The sequence below is a fragment of the Hordeum vulgare genome, chromosome 2H (assembly GCF_904849725.1).
Source record: "Hordeum vulgare subsp. vulgare chromosome 2H, MorexV3_pseudomolecules_assembly, whole genome shotgun sequence".
NCBI classification, from domain to species: domain Eukaryota; kingdom Viridiplantae; phylum Streptophyta; class Magnoliopsida; order Poales; family Poaceae; genus Hordeum; species Hordeum vulgare.
Window position 1 is genome coordinate 5,069,533 of NC_058519.1, and position 24,688 is coordinate 5,094,220.

General features: G+C 42.6%; 2 protein-coding genes across 3 annotated transcripts; one reads left to right on the forward strand and one right to left on the reverse strand.

Annotated features, from left to right (window-relative positions):
• Positions 1–4,241: 4,241 nt before the first annotated feature.
• On the reverse strand, positions 4,242–11,868 carry LOC123431515 (protein DA1-related 1-like). The gene is made up of 12 exons (XM_045115331.1): positions 11,706–11,868; positions 10,720–10,873; positions 9,179–9,269; positions 8,291–8,498; positions 7,178–7,298; positions 7,022–7,105; positions 6,590–6,709; positions 6,259–6,471; positions 6,106–6,168; positions 5,905–6,020; positions 5,470–5,528; positions 4,242–4,849 (listed from the first exon to the last, which is right to left on the reverse strand). Exons 2-12 carry the CDS (start codon positions 10,837–10,839, stop codon positions 4,530–4,532), a joined length of 1,515 nt encoding a protein of 504 aa, XP_044971266.1. The 5' UTR covers positions 10,840–10,873; positions 11,706–11,868; the 3' UTR covers positions 4,242–4,529.
• Positions 11,869–13,305: 1,437 nt separating this feature from the next.
• Positions 13,306–20,906, forward strand: LOC123431516 (golgin subfamily A member 6-like protein 6). Of its 2 annotated transcripts, XM_045115334.1 has the most exons (5): positions 13,306–13,402; positions 17,880–19,038; positions 19,120–19,807; positions 19,882–19,965; positions 20,581–20,906. In XM_045115334.1, the coding sequence occupies exons 2-5, from the start codon at positions 17,932–17,934 to the stop codon at positions 20,679–20,681; spliced, it is 1,980 nt and encodes a 659-aa protein (XP_044971269.1). In that variant the 5' UTR covers positions 13,306–13,402; positions 17,880–17,931; the 3' UTR covers positions 20,682–20,906. The 2 variants fall into 2 exon arrangements, with proteins under 2 accessions (XP_044971269.1, XP_044971268.1); XM_045115333.1 differs by having other exon boundaries at positions 17,880–19,807.
• Positions 20,907–24,688: the final 3,782 nt, after the last annotated feature.

Below are 24,688 nucleotides of genomic sequence, written 5' to 3' on the forward strand. Positions count from 1 at the left end.
GAGAACCATCAGAGCGAGTCTTAACCTTGTAGACCCACTTACAAGTGATGGGACGGACTCCGGGAGGAAGGGAAACAAGATCCCACGTACCAATGCATTCAAGAGCAGCAATCTCCTCTGCCATCGCAAACTGCCATTCGGGATGAACAACAGCCTAACGATAAGAAGTCGACTCAAGAACAGCAGCACCAGCGGTGGGAAATCCAAAGCGATCAACAGGCGGACGAGGACGAGAACGCAAGTCGTAAGTAGGCTGAGACGAGGATGACGACACATCCACAGAGGCATCCACGGGACGGGAACGACAAGTGTAACACTGAGGAAAAGATGGAACAATGCAAGAAGGACTCGCCAATGTAGAATCGGGGGGTGGCGACGAAGAAGTCACTGGAGATGAAGGTGCGGAATCTGGTGACATGCTAGGCGAGGAGACCGTGGAAGATGGTGGTGGCAAATCGACAAGAGGTGGAGAAGCAGAATGAGTGGAACGAATAGGCAAAGGCTCGATGGGGGTGATAGGTGTGTCAGGAAAAGTGAGGAAAGAGATATCCTCCACTGAAAAGGTCGAGGAAGATGGGCATGGGTAGAAGGGACGAGACTCATCGAAAGTCACATCCCGAGAGATAGCATCCAACGACCGTAGGATCCCAACAACGATAGCCCTTATGCTCATCACTATAGCCTAAGAAGACACACTCAACAGACTGAGCGGTCAGTTTGATGCGTTCGCGAGGGGCAAGAAGAACATAGCAAACGCAACCAAACAAGCGAAACATCGAATAATCGGGAGAACGATCAAAAAGACGCTCGAAAGGAACACCACCATGTAGAGCAGCGGAAGGCTATATATTGATGAGATAGGTGGAGGTGGAGACGGCCTCAGCCCAAAAATGAGGCGGGAGAGAGGCAGCAATCATCAATGCACGAGCCATCTCAAGAAGATGACGATGTTTTAGCTCAGCCACGCCATTCTGAGTGTGATCACCAGGACAAGAGAATTGAGAGAGAGTTCCTTTCTCAGCAAGAAGACCACGCAACATCTTAGAGATATACTCGCCGGCGGAGTCAGCATGAAACACATGAATGGGTGAAGAGAACTGAGTATGAACCATGGCAGCAAAACGCTTATAAATAGACACCACCTCACTACGAGAAGTCATGAAATAAAGCCATGTGTAACGAGAGAAGTCATCTATGAAAATAATATAGTATTTATGACCCCCTTTCGAAGCGAAGGGAGTCGGACCCCATACATCAGAATGGACTAAATCAAAAGGACGCTTAGACATTGAATCACTATGTGAATATGGTAACTGAATATGCTTGCCAAGACGACAACCCTGACACTCTCTAAAGAGACATCTCCTGAGACAGACCCCAGAAGACCTCGACAAACTAAAGACGACAAACGAGAACCACACAGATGATCAAGTCGATGATGCCACTGCTGGAAGGAACCAGTAGCTGAGGCGACCGAAGCGGAGGAACTAGCGACAGTGGTGGCAGCAGAAGGAACATGAAGCCAGTCCAACTCCCAAAGACCCTGAGAATCACGATGACGAGGCCCAGCCCCAACCAGAGTGTGCGTGCGACGGTCCTGGACAGAACAAGAGTCATCGTCAAGGATGACGCGACAACTAGAATCAGTAAGTTGACCAGCAGAAAACAGATTCATGGTAAGTCGAGGAACATGAGCAACATCAGGAACAAAATAAGGAGTGGTAAGATTGCCTCTACTAACGACAGAAAGAGGAGTACCATCAGCAATGAGGACATGAACAGAAGAATCAAGCGATCGAAGAGAGGACAGAGTGGAAGAATGAGAAGACATATGAAAAGAAGCTCCAGAGTCGAGAACCCATGGGGATGTACCCGACTGTGTAGAAGGTGGTTGCTCATTGCGGGAAGCATCAGTCACAAAGCCAGCAATACCCGTCGAGGAAGAACCTAAAGCAGCGAGCAGACGCTTAACTCTTAGAATATCCTGCTCAGTCAGAGCGATGGCTGAAGCTATCGAGGTAGAGGACAAAGTCCCTGAAGATGATGATCGCGCCTTGCGCAGATGTTTCTTCTTCGTGTAGCACTGGGACTCAATATGACCATCATTGTTGCAGTAGTCGCAATATGGACGGGGGCGACCTGAGCCTCCAGAAGGAGTGGGCAAGAGCGGCGGAGCACTCGAGCGAGAAGGGGTCGGTGCAATAGGTGGCGTAGAAGGAGCCCGAGCAGCGAACACAGAGGGAACCTCTAGCAAACCAGCACCACGTAAGCGAGTCTCCTTAGTACGAAACTCGGAAAGCGCCTCCATGAGGGAAATACGGCCACAAGCAATCAACTAAGCACGCCGAGGCTCAAACTCCTTACGGAGCTTAGACAGGAACTCGTAGACGTGATGAAACTCCAATCGGCCTTGACAGCCTGGTAACAGGGGCAAGTACGACAACCAGCACTGCAGAGAGAATCAAGCTGGCGCCAGATAGCAGAACTCTGTGCATAGAAGTCATCAACAGTAGAGTCACCCTGCTGAAGAGCATGCTCCTGACGGACCACAGAGAGGTATAAGGCATCACCAGAGGGCTCATAGCGCTGACGAAGGCGAGTCCACATCTCAAAAACAGTAGGAAGGCCCAGAAACTCAGAGGCAAACTGAGGCAGAACACTAGTAGCGAGAACAGTGCAGCACAAGCATCATCGTCAAGCCACTGGGTGTAAACAGACATAGCACCATGATACACCTGAAGAGCCTCCTCATAAGTCAAAACCTTCTCATCATAAACACGTATAGCGGCCTCATCAGCAGCCTTAGCTGCATCCTTCGCAACCTGAGTAGCATCCGCAGGAAGAGCCGGAGGGATCGGCGGAGTGGGAGTCACGGGAGGAACTGGACGTGGCGGACATCAAACCTCGCCAGAAAGAACACCCCAGAGACGGATGCCACACATGTGAATGTGCATGAAGCCAATGAACTCGGTGTAGTTAGTACCATCGAAGATCACGGGACAACGAGGGACAACAACATAGCTCTAATCAGCAGCCGGGGGGGGGGACGAGATCGGGAGCTGGTGGCGACGGGATCCAGCAGTCAGCAGTTTATAGAGTCGGCGGAGATCCAGCAGGGAGCTGGTGACGAATCGATGAGCTGACGGCCAGAGACCGAGACGGATCCAGCGGGCGGTGAAGTCGAGTCGGATCGGGAGCGGGGCAAGATCCAGCAGCCAGGGACGGAGCCAACGGCCAGGGACGAAGCCGGATAGGGAGCGGGGGCGAGATCCAGCAGCGCAAGGACACATCCGAGTTGGGAGCGGGGGCGAGATCCAGACGGAGCCGGATCGGGAGCGAGATCCAGCAGGCGACGACCGAATCGGATCGGGAGCTGGGCGTTGACGGAGTGGGACAGGCAGCAGCAGCCTCCAGATCGAGGCAGGTGGAGAGGGAGACACCAGATGCAGCAGCGGACGAGACGGACGGCGACTGCGGGGAGACGAGATTGGATCGGAGCATGAGTTACGCGTGCGAGAAAAACCCTAATGCTCTAATACCATGTTAGGAATACTTGTATTCCCATAAGGCCATAGGCCGGTATATATACATGTACATGTAATGGACTATATGCAGGAAACCCTTATGTATTGGGATAAATACAAAAGGGTACATGACTATATTATATGTACTTTAACAGAATGGAGGTCCATTTTTGCAATTTTCATGTGAAAGGCCTTTAGCCTAGCTATATACAGGTGAGTAGAGTAGGAATCAACTGATCATTTGCGATGAGGATCTTGGTTACATCCATAGAGGGTTATCCTCGAATGAAACGGCGAGCGATGGCAACAAATTCCAGTTGTTGCTAAGATTGCAGAATCCTGACGAGTCATGTGCTCGAGCATTATCGCAGCAGCTTCTGCTCATAAATACTACAGTATTCAGTCACAAAATAGGACATTGGCTGGCGACCAGGGACGCTTAACATTGTATTCCTCTTTTGGGTAGGCTGTAGAGGGGACACAAATAATTATCCAGATAGCCATCTCCTTTTTTCTCCTTGTCTACTTTCTCCTCCCATAATACAAGACATTATTACATCCAATATACTCATATATTGAATGTAATAATGTCTTGTATTATGGGACGGAGGGATACATTACAAGATGGATGTATATATATACACTCATGTATATACACGTCTCTTGTAATCGCAAACGAAAAAGTGACAGAAATATCATGCACGAGGCCACGACATATATATGGAGCATACTTTTCCTTATTAACGTCAATGTCACATGAGAAATACCTGCACTGTTTCCATTTATAAATTTTATCCCTCTCAATACAACAGATTGGTCAGGGCAAGCCACCTCAATGCATCTGTAATAATATACTGCACTCAGCCCTTCCAAGAAAAAATATCAACCGAACGTTTGTACAATTTGTGCATTTCAAAATTCATTTCCCTTTTTTTCTCCTGTAAATGGACTCTCGACGACAAATCGGTATATAGCTTCCGGTGAAAAGGTGGATCTCTGGCATTCTCAAAACGGCAAGGTCCCTGTAAGCCGGATGTGCTCAAGGGTGCGCTTCAGGCCGTACTGCTGAACAACCCGGTTCCCGGCTCTGAAACCGTCCCCGTAGGCAACGGAAGTGTCCGACTCGATCTGATGCTTGAAAAAGTCACCGAGCTTCCGCTCGAACTGAGACCTCCCGCCCTTCTTCGACGATGTGGATGACGAAGAGGATGAGGATGTCGACGCGGCGTTGCTGCCTGATCCCGCCATGATCTCCGACTCGATCCACAGGTGGGCGAGGACTTGGCATATGCCCTCTTCTATATCTGGACTGAGTGTGCGGTATCCTGTAAATGCACATAGTCATAAGCATGACAAGTCCATCTATCATTATTCCAGTAGAACTAAGCTGATGCAGACTCTTCTTGCAAGACAAATTAGTGTTCGCTGTCTTGTCATTGCTACTTACTAGTAATAATTATTGAGTTCTTGAGTCAGGATTACCAACAACTGGTTCAAAGTTTCATAGCAAGATAACACTACTTCAAGCCCAGAAGATTCAAGAGTAGTAGTTCAGTAGCTTCAAGCAAACACAGAACGGCAGCTTCCGGTAAGAATTTTGAAGCATAACCTTTAGTTTTTACTGTAAACAAAGTCCTAGCAGATTAATTGCTAGATGTACGTCTACATGCTAAAATACAACCCATGTAATACCCACAGAGCATAATTAACTTATACAATAATCTAAGATCAGTTCCCTATTAATTTGGTACCTGCTTGATGGCTAGCCTATTACTAAACTGTTTCAGTGATTCAGGTGGGGACCCCTTCACCCCTCCATTCTCTATTAAAAGACGTGATATTTTGTAGGTTATTTTCTACTCTCCAACTTGCAGTGTACAATATGAGTCACTATGCTATCTTATTACCAACACAATGAAGAAATATCACAAGAGTTAAAGACAACCTTTAAGTCGCAACCACGCATGCATCATTTCATGAGCTAAAATTGAACCTGTCAACAATCTGCGAGAACAAGAACTTATTAGAGATTCACAAAGTCATAGCAACACATTCAGAGTTTATCCAGTTTGAACAATAAATGATGACAGTCGTTCTTTAAGTAACAGGAGAAGATGCAGTGATGATGCACAACTTTAATGTTTTTGCTCATTAGTTCTCTTCAGTGAATTCATAGCCCAGAATATCTTCAAATAATCCATTTAATTTATTATATAAATATATTTTTTGACAATACGAAAGCAGTAGTATTTTGAATAAGTTGAAACAGATTTTTTAAAACCTTTTCTATAACATTTCGACCCAAAGCTGCCAATTCTGACGTTGTTATTTGTTTAAAAGGATAATTCTGACATTATGAAGCAGAAAACTAATGCTTCACCTCGGGAGACCATATAGAATGAGAATTGCAGTCACTTCACATCGCCGTGTCAACCTATACGGCTCTGTTATCATTTCCATAATTTTGTTTCCAGTCATTCTTGGTCTCCTCAATATCTGAAAATAACATTATTCCGTAGTCAGAACCCAGCAGATCAAATGATGAAAGAACCAGCTATCTTGTGTTTTTAACAGTTCTCACCGTGCTGACAGTCTGCTCTTCTGATAAGCACAAACCTCTTGTTTCAGGAAGGTGGTGGTGTCCCTGGTTTCCACAGAAACAAAATAATTACAATTAATAGGATAGAGCAAACTGAAGAATTAATGGTAGTTCGGTTCAGCATAACAAACATACAGTTTTCTCTCCCTCCATGGCTTCATTTAGAGCCTGTCTTTCAACCAGAAGCAGAGGAACCTGTTGTTCCACTTTCATATTGAGACCTTCATAAAATTCCTGTATTTCGAGGTACAGAGGCTGGCACTCATTTGTATCCATTACTGCAGAGTCGAGGCACTCTAGGCAGAGCTTGCGACCATCATCTAGCAATACATATCTTGATTCCCTTGGCTGATAAGTAAATAAACCAAATTGGAATGAACTGAGCCATAATTTGGAGACGGCAACTTATCTAACCAAGTATGCCCAAGATCAAAATTCTTGAAGCAAAAAATATAACTGAACATACCTCCATTCTTTCACAACTACAGCATCTTGGAGTGCCATCCACCTCATGTGATGGACAGTATTTTTGTAACCAAAAAGGATGTGCCCTATATTCGATAAGGCCGTTCATATTTGTAGGAATCTGAACAAGAAGGAACCACAAGATGGTGCATAAAAATCAAAATCAAAGACGATAAACAAAAAATATTCACAAGATATCTAGAACTTTGTCACTGTCTACATGCTTCCAGGCTTACAGAATTGCAATACATGATGGCAGATGAAGCATTGCAACCATAAAGAAAAGAAATCACTTCGATCGATAAAAACATTAGTTTTGGAAGGAAATTTGGTGCTTATTAGTTTTTTTTTTCAAACGTTGCTATATAAAATGCAGAAGAAAGAGAATCGTCTTATGCAAACAGATAAGAAAAGATAATGAAGTGATACTTACAAATTGCTTGCAGACATCACATTTTGGATGAAAGCGCTCCTTGTAACAAGTTTTATGGTATGGATGGTTTCCTGACATGGAGAACTGCATGTTTTTGTTGGTAAAGTCAATACCAATGCAACTGCTTAATTAGTACACAAAACAACAAAGAGCTACCTCATAGTCATATATTGGCTGATTACAAGCATGGCAGCAAAAGCACTCTGGATGCCAAACAGCTCCCATGCAACTAAGAAAACGTCCATGGCCAATTTCATTGTGACATCCAGCACATGTCCTGACAAAAGAAGTGTATACATAGCATATAGTTACAGAGTACAGATAACTCCCGTAACTGATTGCAATCAGAGTGTTCTGGACCAACACAATATTCTCCTGGCATGCTTTAAGAAACAAATTATACACACTCTTGTTTTTTCTACCAGGTATCTTTGTTATTTCTTTTGACAGCAATGGCAGATTTCACACACCCAAGGCACTTCATGTGAAGATATAATTAGCAGTATCACACCCAATGATGTCTTTCCGCGCTTCAATAACTACATTAAATGGTTTATCAAATAAAGACGGGGGCAAACCAGGTCTGACGGGTTTTTCTTTCATGTCTATGCTGGATATCCAAGTTTAAACCACAGTTCGATTTTTTGAAAGGACATTTAAATCTTTGTATGAAGGATCCAAAGATTGTATAAGTGAAATGCACAAAAGACAGACCCAGTGCAAAGAAGCTCCCATACAAGGTGGGGTCTGGGAAAGGAAAGGGATTATAGAAACTTAGTCTTAGCCCTGCAAAGTGCAATGCATAGAGGCTGGTTCGAACCCAGGACCTCTTTGCACTGAGCTGGGTCTGCCCTCGTACAAGTGAAGTGCACAAATTTCAAAAATTCGGATAAAAACTGCTCGGCTGCACTTCTTTTTTCAGAGAACATGGTGTGTAGGTGGGTGGATGGGGGGTGGCCTTTTAATTTTCTAGCGGATATGCAAACCAAATTGTAAGCTCTCACCCAATACACATTATCATTGAGATGATCATGTGAAACTATTAAACAAAATACAATATTCATGGAATGAATTACCAACATCAACATGACATGTTCAGATCATAGTATGTCTAGCAGACAGCTTCTATGGATCTGAATTTTACTTATAATATTTTCTTTCTGGTTAATTCTCGTAATAGTTCAAATGTGTGGCACTTCACACCAATCAACTCAAAACAGAACATACAAATAAAATCTTAGCATGCTAAAGTAATAGACTAATACAAACCTGAATCCAGACGAAAACATAAATGGTAACTGTTGATATGAATTGCCACTGTTGGCGCTACCATTTTCCCGAGCACGAGGGTGTGCACTATTTTCACGAGCACGAGGGGGCGAGGCATTTTCATGAGCACGAGGGGGTGATTCAACATTCAAACTTTCCTGAATAGCTATTGCCAGTTGTTCATCCTCATCTAAATGCAGATCCTTTCCTAAAAGGAAAAACAAATAAACAAGAAAGTATTACAAACTAAATGCATGGGATTCATTTGGAATGTACGGTTATAAGGCAATGGAAGACTGGAGAATACAGTGAGCTTGAATAGCTTGATGGGAACATCCAAAAAACACATCATTTTTTATTTCTGGCTATCGTCTCACTGATCTAAGTCACAGTACAAAACAATAGTAACAAATATATGCAAATGCTTATCCCAGGAATTCTGATTTCTACATCTAGAGGCTAGAGCAATATAATTTGCACCACAATTTTCCCTAAATTATATGAGAAATAAACTGCTTATATCGATCAAGTAGTTGCCACAAGAAATAACATTAATTACAATATGGAATTATTTATTCGCTGTTGGATTTTACTTGCATCCACAGTCCAAAGGCATTTATAAGAGAGTTTGTCCATTAAAAACTAGGTACTGCATTCTTATACGAACTTGCAAATTGGTAAAGATCAACCAAGCTCTGAAACGACAAATGCCAAGAATAATCAGCAATAAACTAGCCCCAAAAAACTTAGTAGTAGTAGAACCACAGCAGATGTCAAGGCATAAGAACAATATAAGAGGATAAATAGCGATGACAAAGCACGGAAGGATTTTCAGCACTTCTGGGCAATGAGCATTTCAGCAGCACGTGTAATAGATACAATACTAACCTGTTTCCTTAGGTTTTCTGTGTTCCTCTTCTAATAGAGAAAGTGCTATAGCACGGTCAATATCCTCATTATCAAATTCCGAAAGGGCATCCTGCATCGAGTGCAGAAACTGGATCAGCTACATAGTCAAAGACATGGTCTTTATTTCCTTTTAACCTTAAATTTTAAATACCAACACACGGTATATAAGCTTGGTATATTCCAAATTAATAAGCGGTGAAACTAGAATTTAGAGGACTAGTCACGCAAAAATTAGCTGGTTCATATATTTATGGATACGTCTCAGTCAAAGTACAATAACCAACGGCAGATGGAAAATAATTAATACTCCCTCCTTCCCAAAATAGGTGTCACTGATTTAGTACAAAGTACTAACTTTGTACTAAATCAGTGACACTTATATCAGGACGGAGGGAGCATCATTTAGTGAGACGGGTAAAAGACAAATAAAGTGGCCTTCCTTTGATGGTAATGACGTGTTTGACAATAAGGGGCTATTGCATCTGTGCACCTCCAAAGTACTAGAACTACATATATAAACCTGCAGACCCCTTATACAAATTCTAAAAAAATTGGCTGGTTCATATATTTATGGATGCATCTCAGTCAAAGTACGTCTACCAATGGCAGATGGAAAATAATTCATATCATTTAGTGAGACAGATAAACGACAAATAAGGTGGCCTTCCTTTGGTTGTAATGATGTGTTCTACAACAAGGAGAAATTGCATCTATGCACCTCCAGAGTACTAGAACGACATATATAAACCTACAGACCCCATAAAAACACTAAATCTGGCAGATGGCGTGCATGAATTGTGATTGTCGGCAGTGCGTAAGGAGTGGGCCTGATGGGTCCACTTTCTCTATTGCACATCACATCTCAGGGATAACTGGTTTGTCGAGAGCCATCAATGACAATACTAGCAAGTCAAATGGCACCCCGGTTGCCCTCATGAATACATCACCACTTCCATCAAAGGCATAGTGCTGCAATCTAAGTTGAGAAGCTACCACGCTATTAAAGGCAAGGCATCTATTGCTGTCGATCAAGGATAGATTTGTATCTCCCTTGATGCATGCTCCTTGCATCAGTAACAAGGTTTAACATTCATTAAGCTGTGATGGAAGTGCTGTAAGTCGTGTTGTTATATAAGGATAGTACGATAGTTGCAGTTTCGTAGGAGAACATCCGTAATTTCAGAAAAATTTCCACGGACACAACGTATGCTATAAAAAAAGAGTGGTCAAGACTTCATATAAATGTATATAGATGTAGCATATTTGGGAAACGGTAATTATACATGCACCACAGTGGCATATAACTTATAAACAGAGTGCCCAGCAAAGTGAAATATCCTTTCAGGTAGGTACAGTACTATATACATTGGTGCAGTTCGAGCTTCGTTAAAGCTCAAGTCATACGTGTCTCCTTTGCACATTCGGTTAAATAAAATGGCAAGGGTACTGCATCGCACATTGGAACACCATTGAACCCTTTTTGCTGAGAGGGTGCTAGTGTATCACACTGAAGTACTTACAATCACAACAGTGGAACTGGAGGGTTCGTTCCATCTTGTCTCTTCTGCAGGCTTGCTTTGCTCTCGCCCTTCCGAGATGTTGTGGGTTGAACCTCTAAAAAATTTGGTCAACCAACCCATATTTTCCCAAATGGCAATGAAGGAACACCGTTATCTGCAATCAACTGATGATGTTAGGACACACAAAGAAATGGTATCTACAAATTGTGGGTGGCAGAATCGATGCTCAAGGATGGCAAACAATCATCAAAGCTAGTCAACTTAGTAGACCGCTTATTGTGTAAAATGTATACAACTGTTTAAGTGCCCTCAGCGAGCTAACCAATAAATAACCATCTAGGTCACAGAAATGGCTAGCACGATGGATAGCAATCAAGCAAGGATCCCCACAGAGCCAATCCAACTTATAAAAAAGGTAGCATTAAGGCTGAAGTTTTCCATCGCTAGCCTCGAAGAGCAGAAATGAAGGATGTACTACTAGTATTATACATGGTGCAACTCAACATTTTGCCACCAAGATAAAATGTTTAACCAGGATTCAGTGGCTTCCCATCTAAGCGATTTCTGTCCCTTTACTGCGACTTCCATTTTCCCCACCTGAAAATCCCAGTGAATCCCTAGATCACCCGCACCCCTGTTTTCCATTCTGGCTGCTGATCATCAGCAGCATAGGCTACACACAGAACAGCAAGAGACCGCTGCTTACCAGATACACGAGGAGCACGATGACCAATCGCTGACAGTTACTGAATAACAGATAAATAATGCAGCCCACGAGCATGGAAATGTTGCCCCTTTTGTAGGAAACTAGGGCGTTACAACCTATTAGCGCATCCCTGCATGTTGACAGATTACGGGGAGGGTTCTCGTTGCCTCCACAGCTAACAAAGACAGCATGTACTGAAGGCAGGCAGATACAGCAGTTCCGACAGTTAATAATGACTATGCAAAGGCAAGGAAAACGAAAGGTGCCGACCGAGATCAACCTCACGCGACGGGGCCCGCGGCCGTGGGCGGGGAGGAGGAGCAGCCTGCGGCGGGACGATCCGGGCAGGAGGAAGAAGATGGGAGCGCCGGGCGTCGGGGCGGAGGACGGCGACGGCTGGCCGCGTCGAGCGGGAGACGGACGGATGCAGATCGGGGCAGGGGAGGCCTCCGCCGGGGCGACGCGCCCGGGGAAGAAATGAGGTGAGCTCGCCGCGACGGAGGGGCGGGCCCCGATTTCGATGACCCCGACCACCGCCCGCGGGGTCGGCCGGCGGGCGCGGAACGGGAGATCCCTGCGGGCGGCGGCGAGCGGGGGGTTGAACGGACGGACGGACGGCGAACCTCCCCCCTCCTCCTCCTCCTCGTGTGTACCGGCAGCGCGAGGAGAGAAGAAACCGAAGGGGAGGGAGCGGGGCTGCCTGTATCGTATCGTACACGCCGTCGTATGGTACACCAACGATGACCGTCTCGCTCAAGCGACTGTCAACGAGTTTGACCCCTTCATCCTCCCCCCTACATCGGTCGTGGTCCGTCCCCTCCTCCCCATTTGATGACACCGCCGCGGTGGGCCCCAAACACGAGGGCGTCGCCGTCGTCATGAATGCGACTAACGTCGTCGTTCGACGTTGGTTGCCGGCTACAAGCCATCATCGTCGTGAGGAGGGAGTGGCATGACGTCATTCTTTCTCTCCCCATCCTCTTATTCGACGTTGCGGCGGCGGGTCCCGGACGACGTCATCATCAGCGCGATTACAGTCGCCGTTAGGCATCGGTTGATGGCTATGGGCCTTCGCTGTCGTGAGGAGGCAGTGACAGGATAGCATCCTTTCTCTCCCCGTCCTCTTATTCGACGACGTGGCTCGTCGAGTGTGGATCAGCCGTCCACTATGATTCTGACCGGCAATAAACACAAAAGTGATGCTATCATGTGAGAAGGAATGAAGATAATTGCGGATGTCTCCTCATGACGATCCATATTGTCGTCAGGATGACAATTTAAGTTTCCATGCACGGCAGTTTTCAGGCGGAAAAACAGAAATGAATCGAAATTGCCATGATTCTTGACTAAAGCTACCGTCTCCCGCCAACGCAAACCGCCATGAAAACCGATCGCAACTCGCATCGCGCGGACATTCGCGGTTGCAAGGGTCCATAAACAATGATGAAACGCGACGCCGTCTCCCCGTCCCCCCTCCCATTCACCGCCACCTACACGTGAGCTAACTGCAAATCCAAACGATAAATACATACTCCTACTCACTAAATGAGCATTTAGCCAACAGGTGTAACCGCAATCCAAACAAGGCACGCCCTCATATCTCCTACCCCCCCCCCCCCCCCCCTCTCCTAGCCGGTAAACCGCCCTCAGCCGTCGATCCCCGATCGGACGGACATCGGCGCCCAACAGTTTTCCGTTGGATTCCCTGCGCTGTCCCGCGGATCAACATCACACACCGCATCTGCTTCTCTCCCTCCCGACGCCAATCTCTCCTCCATCCATCCATCTCCCCGCCGATCAGCCCTCCTCCGCCGCGCCGCGCCGCGCCTCGCCGCCGCCGGCAACCCCCCGCGGCCTCCCTCCGGCGACCCCTCCAACACCCCCCTCCCGCGCGCGCGCGCGTCTCCGTCCAGCACGCGCGCCAGGGGCAGCGGCTATTCCCGCCGGCCGGACCGCCACCGCCACCGCCGATCTCGGGTGAGTCCTCCTCCCGCGCCCCTGCGCCTACCGGCCGCCTTCCCCCCGGCACCGCATTCGGAATCCCACCGGCGCGCGCGCGATTCATCGGTTCCCCCGCGGTTCCGCTGGTTGGGGATTGGGGCCATCGTGTAGGTAGAGGTTGCGTGCGCCCGTTTCCACGGGAGGCGGCGGCGGAGCCTCCGCGTTGGTTAGCGCGAACGGGCGGGATTTCCGACGGGGCAGGTATCCTCTGCTTCCGTTCCCACCATTTCCTCTGCTTCCGTTTGGATAGCACAGTGTGCAATCGGGGTAGCAATAGCTCTGCTTCTGGTTAGGTTTTGTGCAAGGCGTACACACAGACACAGTCTCCGAGTGCCAGTGGGCATTATTGCCGCGCCGGGCTTTGTTATCCGAATCCTTGATGGAAGTAAGTAAATGTGGGGAGTCGGGCAGGCATGCTGTGTTGATTCCAGATTTAATCCCCTGCCAACTAGGAAGCCAGGGGTTTGTTAAAGCATCCCAGTGTCTATTTTTAGCTATTCGATCGCGGCGATCCGCCTTGGCGGTTGCCCCCTTCTGATTATCCCGCTTAATTGTTTTCTGACTGTGAACGATATGCCGTGTTAGGCATTACCTGCCATAAGCGGTACCGCATGAGATATGGTAAGTTTAGTTTCTGGTGGTATTTCCCGCCTATCTCCATTTTAATACTGTGTCCAACCATTATTAGTGCAAGTAATGATCTGCATCAGTGTGGTTCCCCCTTCTGTTTATCTGACTTGGTTGATTGCGCATGTGGACAGATGCTATTTTAGGTAGCAGCTGCCGTAGGTCATTAAGAAAAATAAAGATGGGGATTTTCTGCTTATATAGCCGCTCGATCATAGTACATGTATTAATTATGCATAAAGAATTTATGTTTCTGTTTCACTTAGTTTGGGATATCACGAGAAGATCTTCATGATATCGTTGGAAAAATTGTTGAAGTTACCATTCTCTCATGCTGCCTTATAAGTTGCTATGATTCATACTTGAACATCATACAAGATGACATTTCAACATAAACAAATGAGACAAAAACACTTAATATTTATTGTCAATAATGTTATTATGATTATTTTTTTCATGGTTTACTGCAGTCTGGACTAGATATGTAAATATAGGTGTTCATTTTGACTAGATCTAATACTTGTTACATTGTTTATTTTGATGAGAGTACTTTGCTAGATCTGGATGGCTTTGCTTTTACTTATAAGTTGCTATGATTCATACTTGAACATCATACAAGATGACATTTCAACATAAACAAATGAGACAAAAACACTTAATATTTATTGTCAATAATGTTATTATGATTATTTTTTTCATGGTTTACTGCAATCTGGACTAGATATGTAAATATAGGTGTTCATTTTGACTAGATCTAATACTTGTTACATTGTTTATTTTGATGAGAGTACTTTGCTAGATCTGGATGGCTTTGCTTTTACTTACCAGAAGTCTATCTTCTCAAGTTTCTTGTGCTAAAGAGATTGATCTCTTATGCTGTTTGTATCAAAACAATTTTTATACACAGAAGCTATCTAACAGAACATGTAAACTAGATTCTATCTGGATATATCTGTGTTCCTGTTGTCTTTTGATTGCTGTCTAAACAATGTGATCGCAGTATGATTGTGAATTCATTTAGTAGTGTCCTACTCCCTAAAGTAGTGATCACTAGAGTAGTAATCTGAAACGTCTTATATTTGTTTACAGAGGGAGTATTTGATTACACTCTCTGTTGATTTCTGCCGCCTGCGGGTTCCAAAATCTTATTAATGTTTGTCCAGTAACAAGTCCAATAACATATGCGTTTTACGACACTAAGGTGGTTTCATACTACCATACTCTATTTGAAAGTTCTTTGTGTGAGCATGATTTCTAGCTACTTGCACTAACAAGTAACAAAGTATGGTAAAAAAGTTAACCTTCGAAGTTTCATTTTTATTGTAACATCTTACTGAAACTTCATAGTATGAAAGATACTTCCTCATTATATGTCGAATAACTAATGAGCCGTCGTTTCAAAAGCTAATCCAAATGGGGTATGCATGCATTGCCTTTTCAGTTAACACTATCTCCATTATCACTTTGGAAATGTTAGTCATCTTTAAATGAACAGATAAGTTAATTTACACCAACTATTAAAAGATGAAGGTCCAGAAGGATTTTAGTTCGAGGCGATGTCTTAATTCAAGAAGAGTTAATACCTGATGCTGGTTAGAGTTTTCATTTTAGCAAGATACTTAGATTCTTAAATGTTTTTTCTCCTGTCCCCTGAACTACTAATTCACTGAATATGTCATTGCCCCACATTTTTAGCTTTACTGTAGCACCCGAAGCGTTTCCTTGATTTATATTATTGTTGGCCAACTCTGATACACAATGTCTGGAAATTATGCTTGCAGTAATAATTGTTGGCACTTGTACCTAAGGCCTCATCAAATATCCTGGAAATTATCAAGCATGCACATCTACATTAGAATCATTGATGCATTGTAGTACTTGGTTAATTTGTGGGTATTGGAGTGCTTGGTTAATGGTTAGGGTTGCTACAGCTCCTAATTCACTATCTAATCGGGTATTGATGCTGCATCTGATTATGTGTCCGGCATTCAGTTAGTCGGTTATTCATGTCTCAAATGGTTGAGGGTTTCATGGCTTTAAAAGACATAATGTTCTAAAAGGTAATGTGCATGCATTTAGCTACTTAAATGCTTTCATTTGGGCTTAGGTCATTCTACTATATTCCACATGCCAATTTTATGTTAATGATGTATTTTGCAAAATTGTGGGTATTGGTTACTTGATAATGATGTATCTTAATAAGGCACGCCCCCCTTTTCCATGTAAATTTTATCCTTTGTTTCACTACTATATCAATCATTTTGGTTGCCTTTTGATTTTTTTTAATACAATACACTGTCTTTCATAATTCCATGAAATACAACATTATTCAGTAAATCATTACATAGTTGTTTGAAATTTTTAAGCCGTGGATAAGTGGTGCATCAGGGTTGGTTTAGCTCTAGTTCTTCCCCTGCCCATGATTTCTTGTTCGTATAGTTGCATTTTTGCATATGGATATTATTAGATGTGGATCTAGCTTTTCTTTGTTACCAATATTATATGTTTATTATCACGGTAATATTGCCTGTGGGTTTAGTCTGCATCTTAAACCATCAATTATTCAGTCTGGTTTTGATTTGAAAGTTAGTTTTTGTTATGATCGTTTGTTTTCTTAGTTCACTACATAGGTCAAACATCTCGATATTTTTGTTCTTTCAACAGTAGAGAATTAAGTCAGGGTTTATACAAGTTATGCTAGTTTGCAACAAAAATATCTAGTTCTTTATATTTCTTTTCTTAAACAGCAAACTTTCCCCATAGTTCTCTCTTGAGGAAAATTCCTAAATCAGGGTAGCATGTGCTAAAGCTAGTGCTCTGCTAGAGAGCAGGTTCTTACTTTGGCTTACTCTTGAGCATCACTGCTGGGCAGCTTATAGGTTTGAGCACCACAGTCTCCCTAGCCATTTTACCTGTCCTCTTCTCTCACAAGCGATGGAGTGAGCTGGGCGTCTATTCATGAGCTCTCCGTGGGGCTTGGCAGCTCTGGCTGCTCATCCTACAGTGGTCTGGGCCATGTTTGCGGCATTGCATCGGCAGACAACTCCCTAGAGGACTGCACCTGGTTGATAGAAAGGCACAAGCGAATCCCAGAGAAGAGCCAGGAGTTTGACTACCACTGGTGCTACATGTATGGTTAATGTCGGAAGCAGGGTCTAGCAAGAAAACAGCAGGTTGTTCCAAGATGAGAGCCATGGTATTATAACTATAGCGGATGGTATCAAAATAGAGGTGGAGCGATGGAGACAGGTTTACCACCCCAGGTTGTACGAGCTGAACCTCCGTGAGGAGCGGGGTTTAGAATATATGTTATGTGTTGGCTCCTTTTTGCGTGCTGACACCATGGTCACTTGTTGCCCTGTTTCTCTTGTGCCTATTGTGTTTCTTAATGAAAAAGATTTGTAAATGCTTTTCGCACTCATTACTACAATGACCTTGTCTGCAATTTGGTAAAACTAAACCATGCAATCGATGCATTAGATGCTATATTTAGTCTATCCCTTTTTAATGCTTAAAGATTTGCTGCATACTGTTACAATGTATATGTTCCTTTCGAACAATTATTAAAATATTCTTCTATATAGCCATCCAGCATTGTCACTTTTGCCGAAATTAAATCCCCAATCAAAGTGCCTTTAATTTTATGAACCTGCAACAAACTAGAGACAAAATTCTGAATTCTGAACCACGACCGCTATATCATTGAACTGTCACCTTGAAGTTTTATTCTTTTCCTGCCATTATTTGAAACAGTTGGTTTCTTCTCCCAATTATCTTTTGTGGTCCATGTTCATTTTATTGATGGAAAGCATTTCATGTCTTGCAGGCTTCATCAACATTGATAACTGATAAGTATGTAGAGAAGTATTGGAGGAGTCATGCCATCTAGTGACAAGCAATTAGCATTCTCGGTGAAAACAGCAGCATCACGTGAGCTGCTAAACAAAGGTACCAACATCATAAGTATGTCTCAAGGCACTTCTCTGCCGCCAAAGGATAAAGGTCCTGCTGAAGATCCTTTAAAGGCTGTAGGCACAAAACGGCTGCATACTGATGCTCCTTCAAGCCCTGTTTATCATAATGTTTATGTACGACGAAAGGTGGAAACTGAGCATAATAAATTGAGCTCGTCTCAGGAGATGAAGGTTCATGGAAAGGACAAAACAAAGCAACAGGAGGAACAGCAAAATGTGGAAACTGGACATAGTAAAGTGAGTTGTTCTCAAGAGTTGAAAGGTAGTGGAAGTGAGAAAAGAAAAGAGCAGGAGCTACAGAAAATGGAAACTGAACATAGTAAAGTGAACCCTTCTCAAGCGTTGAGGGGTAGTGGAAGCGAGAAAACAAAGGAGCAGGAGGAACAGAAAATGGAAACTGAACATAGTAAAGTTAACCCTTCTCAAGAGTTGAAGGGTAGTGGAAGCGAGAAAACAAAGGAGCAGGAGGAACAGAAAATGGAAACTGAACAGAGTAAAGTGAACCCTTCTCAAGAGTTGAGGGGTAGTGGAAGCGAGAAAACAAAGGAGAAGGAGGAACAGAAAATGGAAACTGAACAGAGTAAAGTGAACCCTTCTCAAGCGTTGAGGGGTAGTGGAAGCGAGAAAACAAAGGAGCAGGAGGAACAGAAAATGGAAACTGAACACAGTAAAGTTAACCTTTTTCAAAGGTTGAAGGGTAGTGGAAGCGAGAAAACAAAGGAGCAGGAGGAACAGAAAGTGAAAACTGAACATAGTAAAGTGAACTCTTCTCAAGAGTTGAAGGGTAATGGAGGAGGAAAAATAGAAAAGCAAGAGGATCAACAAATGGTGCAACGTGATCAAGTCAATAAGTCAGAAGTGGCACCTCCTATTGCTGAATCTGGAATAAAAGAGCAGGATGAACAACAAACGGTGCAACATGATCAGGTGAATAAGCCAAAGTTGGCACCTCCTATTGCTGAATCTGGAATAAAAGGGCAGGATGAACAGCAAACGGTGCAACATGATCAGGTCAATAAGTCAGAAATGGCACCTATTCCTGAATCTGTAATGAAGGATCAGGATGAACAGCAAACGGTCCAATATGACCAGGTCAATAAGTCAGAAATGGCACCTCCTATTCCTGAATCTGTAATGAAGGATCAGGATGAACAGAAAATGGTGCAACATGATGAGGTCAATAAGCCAGAAATGGCACCTCCTGTTACTGAATCCGGAATAAAAGAGCAGGAGGAACAGCGAACTGTACAACATGATCAGGTCAATAAGCCAGAAGTGGCACCTCCTGAAGAGCAGGAGAAACGGCGAATGGTACAACCAGATCAAGTCAATAAGCCAGAAGTGGCACCTCCTGAAGAGCAGGAGAAACGGCGAATGGTACAACCAGATCAAGTCAATAAGCCAGAAGTGGCACCACCTGTTGCTGAACCTAGAATAACAGAGCAGGAGGAACCAGAAATGGTACAACATGATCAGGTCAATAAACCAGATGTGGCACCTACTATTGCTGAATCTGCAGGTCTAGTCTCATCTGAAATGTCCGAATCTGGAGGGCTGGAGCCATCTAAATCTCCTGAAGAAACAAATGCAGAAACTGTACCAAAGAAAAATGAGCTGCCGATTGCTTCTGCTAACGATCCACCGGCCGGTCCTAGTACCACCGTTCAAGGTGATATGCATAGATCAGGCAACCAAAATCCTTACTGGAGTGAGAGATATGATCGATTACAGACATATTTGGAGAACTGTGATCGGTCATCCCAGGAGGGTTATATGCGAAGTAAGAAATTTTTGTAGCAACATTTATAAATTGAATTTTCTCACAGGGTATTGACCTCTTCCTCCTAATTACAGTGCTTAGGACACTCTCAGCAGCCGGTCGAAGCATGCATGCGATTGAGCTGGAGAAGAGGGCAATACACCTCCTAGTGGAGGAAGGTGATACTTCACTTGCCTTATTTTGCTTTCTTATCATTCTTGAAGCTTATATTTCAGCTGTCAAATTGGACTGTCTTATTATGTTGCACATTTATGCTGCAAAATCTCAGTAGCTTGATAGTGTGGTAACCTTATTGTTATGAGTAGGCATCTGATGCACGGTATTTCTATTTGAGACTTTGAGTGCAATGTGCAAACTATAATGCATGACGGCTGGAACACCTCAGCATGGTCTGTACTATGCACGAAATAAAACAACTCTGAAGTTACAGTATTAGTGTGTCAGCCATATGTGGTGTCAGCATTCCAATCAAGTAGGCATCTGAGATCCATAATTGGAACACCGAGCTGATGACCCAATCACTCTGCCTGAATATGTTTCAACATCGATAAAACATATGTTTTCATGTAGTTTCGTGCAATCTCAACACTACAAGTCCTGAGTGATAGTAATTGTTTGAATCTGTGTGTCATGCGTTTGCCATCTAAATTACATATTTTTCATTACGGCCCAACTCGTCAAGTATTTATCGGACCGACATGTTACCAAAATCAGTTCCTGTATATTTGTTTTAAGAACTTACACCCTGCGTAAACTAACACTATATCACGCAGGTAAAGAGCTGCAACGGATGAAGGCTTTGAATGTTTTGGGGAAAGTTTCTCCAAACGGTCCTTCGAAGCAGGATCCCTTGCAGCGGTCGTCCCAGAAATGAGACGGTTGAAGCTATGTCTGTAGAGCCAAAAATATATGGGTCATGTATACATTGCAGAAAGGACATGTTCTGCTTAGCACTTTTCTTTTCAGGATTTTCCTTTTGCTTTTGCTTTTACCTATACTCAGCGCTGTGCTGTGGGTATGTTGTTATATGGTGTAATTATAAGAGTGACTCGTTTGGATAAACCTGTCAGGCTTAATGGCCAAGCCTAGTATCTGTTTATACCCATGCGCAGGGACGGATCTAAGGGGGGACGAGGGGGGCTAGACCCCCCTCAATGAATTGATTCTTTTTCAATGTTAGTAGTTACTTCAGCCAAAATTTCCTAAAAAATGAAAGCTTTGCCCCCTTCATCAGCAAGCTTGCCCCCTCCATGCGTTCACCCTGGCTACGTTCCTGCCCATGCGTACCATTTGATTTGTTCTTCTTCTTTGAGTTGGAATTTCATATTCTTCTTCTTCTTTTGAGCAGTTTGATTTATTCTTTTGTTATGATATACTTGTGCAGATAGTGCGGTTAAAAAAACAGCAGTTTTGTCTTGTTGATTATGTCATTTGTTTCTCTTGATAAAAATCTTGGCATATGCCTCGGGTGGTGACATGTGGCACAATGCATGCTTGACATGTACTCTCAATATGTATTTTGACTGGATCTGGTTCTGGCTGTGCCTATTTTGACTCCATCTGGTTCTGTCTGTGCCTGTGCGTTTTAACGTGAGAAAGAAAATATCATAATCTCAAAAGGCCATGACAACATTTAGCTGCATCATTGATAACATTTTTGTGAACATTATTTCTCAATTTCATTAACATTTTTAGTGCACGAACTTTATAGAAAAATCACGAACATTTTTTTGATTTTCCAAACATTTGTTATCAAAATTGCAGACATGTTTTGAATTTGCAAACATTTTTTAAAATATGAATATTTTTTGGATCAACGATATTTTTATTTATTAAACTTTTCTCTAGTTTTTTTTAGTTTTTTCCAAACATTTTGTATTTTTATTTATTAATCATGTTGATATATTTAATCATGTTTTTATTTATTTATTTTCCAAACATTTTGTAATTTTATTTATTCCAGATTCGCAAACATTTTTCTCTACTCCCTCCGTTCACTTTTATAAGTCGTTTCAGACAACTGAAATTGAACTGTTTTGCACGTTGTCTGAAATGTCTACAGCGTCTTATAAAAGTGAACAGAGGAAGTAGCTTTTTTATATATTAAACTTTTTTTCGACGTCGTATGCATAAGTTATGATCGTTTTACATTTTTTTCCGTTTTAAAAAAAATAGTCAAAATTGATATTTCAAAATTTGTATACCAACTAGGCACTAAAACCTAACTACATCTTAAAGAATTTTATTTTTTGAAGATTTTATCTTTTTTTTTCTGGAAAACTAAAAAAGGCGGTTAGGGGGGTGTTAAAAAGGTGGCACCAGCTGCAACTAGCAGTAGCGCTCCATACCAGAAAGCGCTACTACTAAGTGGGACACTAGCAGCAGCGATGCTGCAAAATAAAGCGCTACCGCTAAACACTTAGCAGTAGCTACTACAGCTACCGTCGGTGGCATCGTCTGGTCCCACATAATAGTAGCGCGTTTTTGATAAGCACCGTTACTGTTAAGGTGTTAGTAGTAGCGCTTAATTAGATCAGTGCTACTGCTAATTAGCAGCAACGTTTTCTTTTTTCCAGCGCTACTATTGAGGTCCTACCTATAAGATTTTTTCTAGTAGTGTCGTTTTACTTTTACTTCTTATTAAAAAGTCAAACTAATTTATGTTTGGCCAAGTATATATATAGGGAAAACATGATATTTTCTTCTATGTACTTGTTAAATATAGAAAAGCTTGACTTTTAGAAAGAAGAAAAAATTAAAAAAAAATCCCTTGAAATCTCCACACAACAAAAAACATGATTGGTGGTGTTGCGTAAAAACGTAATGATTTGATAATTTTTGAAGTGTATTCAAGATGTTTTAAGAATCTTTATTGCACAATTTAAAAAAATATACATAAATCTCGTATCAATAATTTAGTGTATATCATTGTATACAGCCTGCACACTGGACAGTTTCTGCAAGGTACATGTCTTAAGGAATATTAGTTGTTTCCATGACATGAGTTAAATTGAAGAGTACATACAGCCTGCACACTGGACAGTTTCTTTTTTTCTACACATTTATTTCTCCACGTCACCGGTCCATATTCCTTACTCAGTCTCCTCTTTCCTAGCTGCTTAGGCTGCCCGTAATGATAGTATCATTCATGCCAACTAAGCACTTTCGATGAGGTGACATAGAATTAAATGAAGAAAGAAAGAGTTGAGTATCATATCATGATACCGTATCATATTAAATGATGTGCTAATATGTGTCTTGCATGACAATAAATAAACTACACTATGATACTAATATATGATACTATGCATTACGGATGTGGTATCATACACTAGTATCATATGCATGATACTAGTATATGATACTACCCATTACAACCAGCCTTAAGCCACTTCCAATGCATTGGTGCTAAGATGAGGTGCTAAGCCTATTAAATAGTTTAGCAACTAAAGTCCCCAATGTGCATAGTTGCTTAGCTTATTGTAGCTAAGCCTCTTATTTAATGCTTTTGCAACTAAAGTTGTGCATGTATTGGTGCATTTCCTTCATTTTATTGTTTTACCTAGGTTCACGCGCTTAGCATTGTTTCTTCCTGGGGTCACCATACCCATCTCTCTCCTATTAATTAGCATTGCCACATCAGATTTTTTGTCTATGTGGCAGCCTTTGCACCTGTACAAGATGAAGCATTGAAAGTAGCCTTATAATTTCTTAATTCTTGCGCACGCCCACCATTTACTTCGCCTCCAACATGCAGATTCGCTCCTTCCTCTTCTCACAACACTAGACGCACACGAAATGACCGGCAAGGCAGACGAACAGTTTGTCTCATATGTATACTATCCTACGTCACCATCTCCGGCGATGCAAGCAAGCATCCGGCCACCTCCTGTACCACCATCTTAGTAACACTGCAGTGCCTCTGTGTCTTCATGGTTCCTATTGCCATTCACTCCGCTTTCATATGCATTCTTCATTGAATGACCACGGCAATTTTATCAGCCTGCGATTCATGTCGCTCAAACACACTGGCAGTTGCATTTCACTACGAGAAACGAGACTATTTCTGTGATTCATCTTCTTATTCACTCACATGAATCTTATTTCTTATTGGATGTATTTGGCTTCTAGAATTCAGTTCCCTTTTTTGTTAGGTTTAGATTTTTTTGCCATCTAAGGCATCATATTTTTTTTGTATCAATAAGTCATGCAGTTCACGAGCAAGAGATTCCAACCAATGGGTACCAAGCTCCAGATATATGCTCCTAATCTGTGTATCTTCATTATTTCCTTTTTTATCTATTTTATTCTACTACCTACTTACTAATTGGTGATAGTCCCCCCCCTCTTCCGTGATTTAAAGTAATTCGCTTTATGTTCCCAAGATGTATTTTCAATTTAAGTATATTTCAACAAATTTCAGGTACTTCTCTATTCTTCCTCGCAAGAAGTAGATGGTGGCGCTTACTCAAAGCACGAAAGGAAACAAGCAAATCCCAAAAAATTTCTCCTTGCAGATTAAATACATAAGATGGACTAACTTTATCCCAAATTGATGTTTCCCACATGGTTACATTTTGTTTAGTGTCACTCAGAGTTAATCATTTATTGGTTATTAATTACAAAACTTTAACAGTTACTTCGTTTTCTTAGAGATCATGAAAGCATCCACATTTATGATATTTTCTACCATTTGGGAGTATGCTTCTTCATACAAAGCATGTAATCGTGTGTTAGCTGGAAAAATATATTTTGTGTTCCCTAAATTTTTGTTTATTTTTAACAGTTTACATGGTTATCTAATATAATTTATGTTCGTAGATAGGGTATTGCTGACTTGGTAATTAGAACCCTCAAACTAACAGACATGATTTATTGAGT

Bases quoted from the DNA above. Each gene is read 5' to 3' on its own strand.
- LOC123431515 (XM_045115331.1), bottom strand. From the start codon at position 10,839: ATGGGTTGGTTGACCAAATTTTTTAGAGGTTCAACCCACAACATCTCG. The intron at 6,710-7,021 runs GTAAGTATCACT...CTTCTTGTTCAG, and splicing joins GTGATGTCTGCAAGCAATTT to ATTCCTACAAATATGAACGG. The intron at 4,850-5,469 runs GTTGTCTTTAAC...GTGCATTTACAG, and splicing joins TGCGTGGTTGCGACTTAAAG to GATACCGCACACTCAGTCCA.
- LOC123431516 (XM_045115333.1), top strand. From the start codon at position 17,932: ATGCCATCTAGTGACAAGCAATTAGCATTCTCGGTGAAAACAGCAGCA. The intron at 19,808-19,881 runs GTAAGAAATTTT...TCCTAATTACAG, and splicing joins CCAGGAGGGTTATATGCGAA to TGCTTAGGACACTCTCAGCA. The intron at 19,966-20,580 runs GTGATACTTCAC...TATATCACGCAG, and splicing joins ACACCTCCTAGTGGAGGAAG to GTAAAGAGCTGCAACGGATG.